At 50.8% G+C, this 6,133-nt stretch overlaps 2 protein-coding genes across 2 annotated transcripts; one reads left to right on the top strand and one right to left on the bottom strand.

Annotated features, from left to right (window-relative positions):
- Positions 1-2,012: 2,012 nt before the first annotated feature.
- On the top strand, positions 2,013-3,730 carry BDZ83DRAFT_710857 (uncharacterized protein; the record flags this gene model as incomplete). The annotated part of the gene is made up of 3 exons (XM_060511594.1): positions 2,013-3,100; positions 3,159-3,206; positions 3,283-3,730. The coding sequence occupies exons 1-3, from the start codon at positions 2,103-2,105 to the stop codon at positions 3,728-3,730; spliced, it is 1,494 nt and encodes a 497-aa protein (XP_060359049.1). The 5' UTR covers positions 2,013-2,102.
- Positions 3,731-3,772: 42 nt separating this feature from the next.
- Positions 3,773-6,132, bottom strand: BDZ83DRAFT_639626 (feruloyl esterase). The gene is made up of 2 exons (XM_060509442.1): positions 5,639-6,132; positions 3,773-5,395 (listed from the first exon to the last, which is right to left on the bottom strand). Exons 1-2 carry the CDS (start codon positions 5,823-5,825, stop codon positions 3,852-3,854), a joined length of 1,731 nt encoding a protein of 576 aa, XP_060359048.1. The 5' UTR covers positions 5,826-6,132; the 3' UTR covers positions 3,773-3,851.
- Between the last annotated feature and the right edge of the window lies 1 nt (position 6,133).

Below are 6,133 nucleotides of genomic sequence, written 5' to 3'. Positions count from 1 at the left end.
TATTTTGGTGGTTTGAGGTCATCGATTTGAAATCCATGCCCTATCTCTTTGATACCTCGGAAACTATGATTCCACATTGAGGCTTCATTTTCTGGTCAAGAAGAAGAGAGATGAAGGGAGAAAGATGACTTTGGGCGGGTTGGTTATCTTCAAATCTGTTGGTATGCCTATCACAGAGATTCTGCTTCGAACCGTGGGTTGACGAAGAGGTTAATTGATCTATATTAACTTCTGCGTAAGGTGGAAAATGGAGGTTCCAACCGCAGGTTGGGCAGGCCGCGATTATCGTGAGTACGGCCCGTAAGTGGCCCCTTGCCTCGAGGTCGAATTGGACTTCCAATCCGACAAAATCATAATTCTGCATTGTACTCAGTTTACAGCACTGTAGCATATTGACCCGAAACTTAAAAGTCTGCCAATCATATTCTGAATGCATTAGACAGCAGTAACTCGGGGAAGACATCTAGGGCTGGTGACCCAGCTTGGACGACAATTGAGAGATGGCTCCCGGATCTCTTCTGGCCAGAAATTAGAAAAAGGTTCGATGCTGCGACTAAAACTTTCCAGTCCTCGGCAGATCTCCTGTGTAAGGGCATGTGAGTAGCTGGTTCCGGACCCTCGTCATGGTGATTTTCCGATTCCACAAGTCAAATTTGGATCAAGCCAATTGCTTTCTAGTGCCATATGTCAGCCTCGAGTTCTGGCTAGTAGGTGTGTGTGACTCGCCGCTCAATACGTAAAACAGTTCCTTATTTTGAGACCGAGAAAACACGACGTTGTCTGGAAACTCTTACTCGCAAGAATCATAGCATCAATTTTGCAGCCGGAATCACTCTCAGACTAAGAGAGTCTGGATAGACAATGGAGGGCGGTCTTGTTCTCTAGCTCAATACAGCGATAACCGTGCATCTGTCGCCAGTGTCAACACTTGCAACGCCCTAGTCCTGCCACACCCAACACTCCATCGGGCCTGCGATGCCGGTGTTGATGAAACCCGGTGCGAAACTCCAATTCTCCATCTGTTGACTCCGCGAGGATCCGCTCTGGCACCAGTCGACTCGTTCTCGTTTCTCGGACATTGCCTGAGTAGAATGATGAAATCACACATTATAGAGAGCTCCTTTGTATTCTTGACACTCATAGATGGTGCTTCTTTTCCTATTCAGGGCTCCTCCAACGTTCGGAGAAATGACGAAGCTCTGTATAAAGAGGAAAGAACAACTGCTAATCAAGATTGTAGATGCATCATAATAGAGTTCTTATCTGCGCGATCACTCGCGAGCCTGAAGCTTAAAATAAATGCGGGCGAACATCACATGCTTGAATTTTGGTTTCACCTCTTCAGTGACACTGACAGGCTCACAGACGTCCGAACATCTGAAGTCAAATCACACGCAAGCATCCTTGAGACTCGGTTCATGGGCATACCTAGGACACCTTCCGCCTTGAGCTGAAGAGGCAAAAATCTCACCATCATCCACGGGAGGCCATTTGGGGTATGCCCTGTAAGAAATGCTCTGGCATAATCCGACACGTAACGTAAGGTGCTTTTTGGTGTCGACGAAAAACCCTCCGGCCTCCGACTTTTCCCTCAGGAAGTTTTGCGAATCATGGTGTTGCCGTGGACGCCGTTGTTCCTGCCCCTGGTCTAAACCAAGGAACATAAATCTGCAGAGTGTTTACAGCCTCTACTTTTCTGTTCAAATGCTCTAACCCATTTGATTGACACCATTGATGCTAGTGCCGACTGATGTTGGGTTCAAGCCCTGCGCCAAGAGAAAGGTCATCTCATAGATACAGATCGGCCCATTCCACAACACTAGCTTGTTGGTAGCTCTCCTCGTGTTCAAAGCAATTCTGACATTGTGTGTGATGACTAACAAAAACTACATACTTGCCGGGGTCCCCCGCATTCTGCTGCTGCTCCCCCGGATTCAGGGTGGCCCCGTAAGCCCGGTTCCCCGCAATCCGGATGGCCCCAAATTAAGTCCAAGGCTGCTTCTGCATCGTCCAACCACCTTCGTCCCATTGTAACCTTTATCGTAATATTGCAAAAGACGCATCGTGAACCGCATTTCCAGCCGCAGCGGCAGCAAGACGCCATGGCAACGCAACAGATAAGTTCGGCGACACCCATTTCTGCGGCTGACGACGCCGCGTCTCGTCGCGCGAAGAAGAGGGAACTGGACCGACGTGCACAGCGAGCTGCCCGGGAACGGAACAAAAATCGCATCGCTTACCTAGAAGCGACTATCCAGGCTATGAGCGAGCAAGAGCAGAACGCAAAGATCGCCAGCTTGATGAACCAGCTGTCTGACATGACGAGACAGAGAGACACCCTGTCAAAAACACTCTCCTCGCTTGAAACAACGATCCAAGTCCACCGAGAAGGCGAACGTGCCGATTCTTTGCAGGACCGAGCATCACAACCTAGAGATACGGCTTCCAACTGTCAGTCTTGGCCCGGCGCTCATGAGAGTTCAAACGCTTTCGACATTGAGGTTGAGGATATGCCCTTAGACGTCTTCACCCCTGACATCTCCGCCATAACTTGGGGACTCCCAGTATCTGACGTAGCCGTTCATACTCTTGCGACAGAGACGGAACTGGCCAACAGAGTTCCTGCTTCATCTACCCTCACCATGGCAGGGAACCCTAATCTAGAATGTCTACCCGACTCACCTCCGCCTCGACATCAAGGCGATGGTGTGATCGTGCCGGAGCCAGATAGTGCCTGTGAGTGTCTAGGATCAAGGCAAGATCCCCAAAGCCCGGGCTCATCGACGACAAGTCTATGGAGATCAGCAAACGAAGCTCTTGGCGTCAGCGAAAAGCTATCCAGGAATGTTCTCAATATGGAAGACGAGATGAGCGACGACATTCCTGTCCGCGTCATCTTAGAAGGATGGGATGCCGTTGAAAGATCCGGGAAACTACCGCCCCTGTGGAAAAGGTTGCGGCAGACCGATACGCTCCAGTTCAGAAACTGCCCGGATACCGAACGGCTAGCTATCCTGAGACTCATGCACCGCCTCCTCCGGTACCAAGCCGAGCCCACAGTCGAACAATGCGCCAAATTACCAGCATGGTATCTCAGCAGGTAAGCAGATGGATTCAGCCAATCGGTCTTGTGAAATTGCTCTGACAAATTCTTAAAGACCATCTCAATCACTACCTCACTCTTCTGCAATAGACTTCTTCGTCTGGTAAGTTCTGTCTCTGTCAATAATTGGATTTCCATCGAAAAAAGGTTACTTACCTTTCCCCCGCTTCCTAAAATAGGCCAGGCGTTCGAGAGCGCTTTGTGTTTTCCCAACATCAGTACTGTTCGAACCTGTTCTGGGAGGTATTCGCAAGCAGCTTCCGAATCATGTGGCCCTTTGAGTTCCGCGATTGCTACCGGCGAAACATTGAGACAAGGCGATACTGTGTAGCCCCAGAGTTCGAAGACAGAATCCGTGATATCAACTCCTGGACCATGTCGTCAGACTTTTTCAACCACTTCCCGGAGATGTATGCCGACATCCCAGCATATCAAGAAGTGCCAAGACTCTTGACTTGGAAAGATGCTCGAGACAGCAGGCTACGGCAAAGGGGAAGGGTCAAAGAGCTAGAGACCGAAAGCTCTCCGCGAAGTAGGAGGAACTCTGACATGGACATGCTGAGCCTGACAACAGTACAAAACTGGCCAGCGGGTGGCTTTCTACTCTCAGATCCTTCGGGTACATAAGCAGATTTCAGTCTTTGCATTAACTGATGTAAATTACACAATAACCTGCTACTACATGCATGCGGGAACTGAAACCATGGCCTGGATTTGCCGCCCCTCGTTCACCATGACTCTACACATTTCACTCGCAACTGAAGCTCGTGGCATCCTTCATGTTCCCAGTCCCTTTGTACTTGATAGTTTGGGGATAAGGACACAGATTCCGAGTCGTGTTGATACCATCCTGTGTCGTCACAGCAAACAAGGTATCTGGCGCCTTGCCAGTCTCGACCCAGTCGACGAGAATAGAAAGCGGCTCAACAGGAACAGGGCCGTACCCGCCACCGCAATGTCCTGCCCCGGGTGCCAAGAACAACCGATAGAAGCTCTTCAGAGATTCCACGCCACCAATCCTCTCTTGAAGTTTGTCCCAGAATAGTGTCGTTCCGAGATGGGTGATGAGCGGATCACTCATGCCGTGCCAAGTCAACAGCCTTCCGCCCACTTGCTTGAATTCTGTGAGATCGAAATCATCGGATCCAAAAGGCTTCGTGTACTTTGCCACGGACTCGTTGAAAATTTCCTCAAACTCTGCAAATGTGAGAGATGCGGTGTCGAGATCTGGATCTTGAGCTACGAAATATCGCATCCATGCTTCGGCCGCGGCGAATGGCACAGGCACGGTGACACCATTAACTGTCTTGGTGTTGGCGAGGCCGGTGAAGGGTGCGCCCGGCGGATTCCCATACCACAAGAAGTTGCCTGTTGTCGTTCTTGAGCCTTCAAGCGTTTTTGCAACGACTTTGGCAAGGTCCTCCGTTATCACGACAGGTCCACCAGTATCAGTACAGTTGATGCTCTGCCCAATGAGTTGGCTGGTATCAAATTGGCACTTCTCCGGGGCTGAAATGAGACCATCCTTTGCGCCATCCTGAGGATCACACTCCGCAACGATTGCCTTTTGGTACTCCAGGAACACGCACTGTGGTGGTGCGGCAATGTTGCCCATGACCACCGACGGCCAAAAGTCTGCAGGGGATAACTGGGGGGTATTGATGGCTGGGGCATTGGCCAAGACACCATCGAAGTCATAGGGACTGTATTGAGCAGCGAAGTAGCCCTGCCGTCCACCCTGGGAGCAGCCGCTGTAGTAAGAGTGGTGGGGTTTGGTACCGTAGAATGCCTTGACGGCCTCTTTGCCGATAAGTGCCATCTCGTGGATAGACCGCGTAGCAAAGTTCTCGATCAATGGCTCGTTGATACTGCCATTGGCTCTGAGAGCCCATTGACCAGAGTTCGCGTCAATCGTGTGGTTCAGCGTTAGCCCGGCATCCGTTGAGCCGGCAGCAAATCCCTTGGATACGGGGCCAGCGAGAGCTGAGGCAAACGTACCCGCAGCAAGGCCACCACCACCGGTGGCGAGAAAGCGGCCGTTCCAGGTATCTGCGAGGGGTAACCACATGCTCACAAACACAACATCGTCTGCGCCATGGTGGTTGAGTGTCAAAGTAAAGTTGCAGAAGTCGATTTTCGAATTTGGGTCAGTTGGTAGAACATAGTCGTGGACCTCGTTGCTCTCGGTAACTATGACATCAAAGCCATCAATTGGCGGTATCTCGAGTTTGTTGCAGGTCAGTGGCTGAGGATCAACGCAACCTTTGGAAGGCAACCCGAGAACCCTTTGGCCTAAGATCCATGCCGTCAACAAAAACTCGACTATCATGATGAATCGAAACAAAGTCAACAGGAAATACCAACTGAGGAAAGGTTCTCAGTCCAACTTCTTCCAACACAAACAGCCATCATCATGTTGCTTTTATAAACCATCTTCTACACTCATTGGTCGTAGATTCCATCAACTCCAGTCCATGCGAAGGGAAGTGCGGGTGAGTTGCCCCGTGAAGCTGGGTAACATTGCGGGGATCTTACCACCTATGCCAAGTGAGCTCCCCGGTTTTCCATCCGAGGCGGAACCTCCCAAGTCTCCCATGCACTTTCGGAAAGTGTTGGGATGGTGCTCAGTTGCGAGAGCAAATGGGTGCGATGCAGCACCCCATGCCAACCACGTAAGTAGTCTAGCCAAAGGGCTAGACGTCTGCATCGAGGCCATCATCATTCGCGAGCCAGAATGCCGGGTCTCTTCTCCCGAGTGAAGGGATAATCAACTCTTGGTTGGCGTTGAGCTAGTGGTCGCTAAAGTGCGGTTGATGAGCGAAGGTTGAGCTACTGACACATGGTCCGAGAGTCTGTGACTCTGACTCTAGCGCCCTGACTCAGTGGCGTCGCTCCCTCTCCACTCTCATGATTGGTGTTCAGCGAATCATCAGACTGCTTATGAGACTTTGCATCTTTACAAGACACGTTCTGGGAGTCCGGATTTGGTGCTAGTTGTGCAGGAAGAGACTACGTCCCCCGCACTACCCG

This window comes from Colletotrichum acutatum (assembly GCF_030867785.1).
Source record: "Colletotrichum acutatum strain CBS 112980 chromosome Unknown BDZ83scaffold_160, whole genome shotgun sequence".
In the NCBI taxonomy this organism is placed as follows: Eukaryota; Fungi; Ascomycota; class Sordariomycetes; order Glomerellales; family Glomerellaceae; genus Colletotrichum; species Colletotrichum acutatum.
The sequence above is the reverse complement of the archived record's forward strand: the minus strand, read 5'-3'. Positions and strand labels throughout refer to the sequence as shown.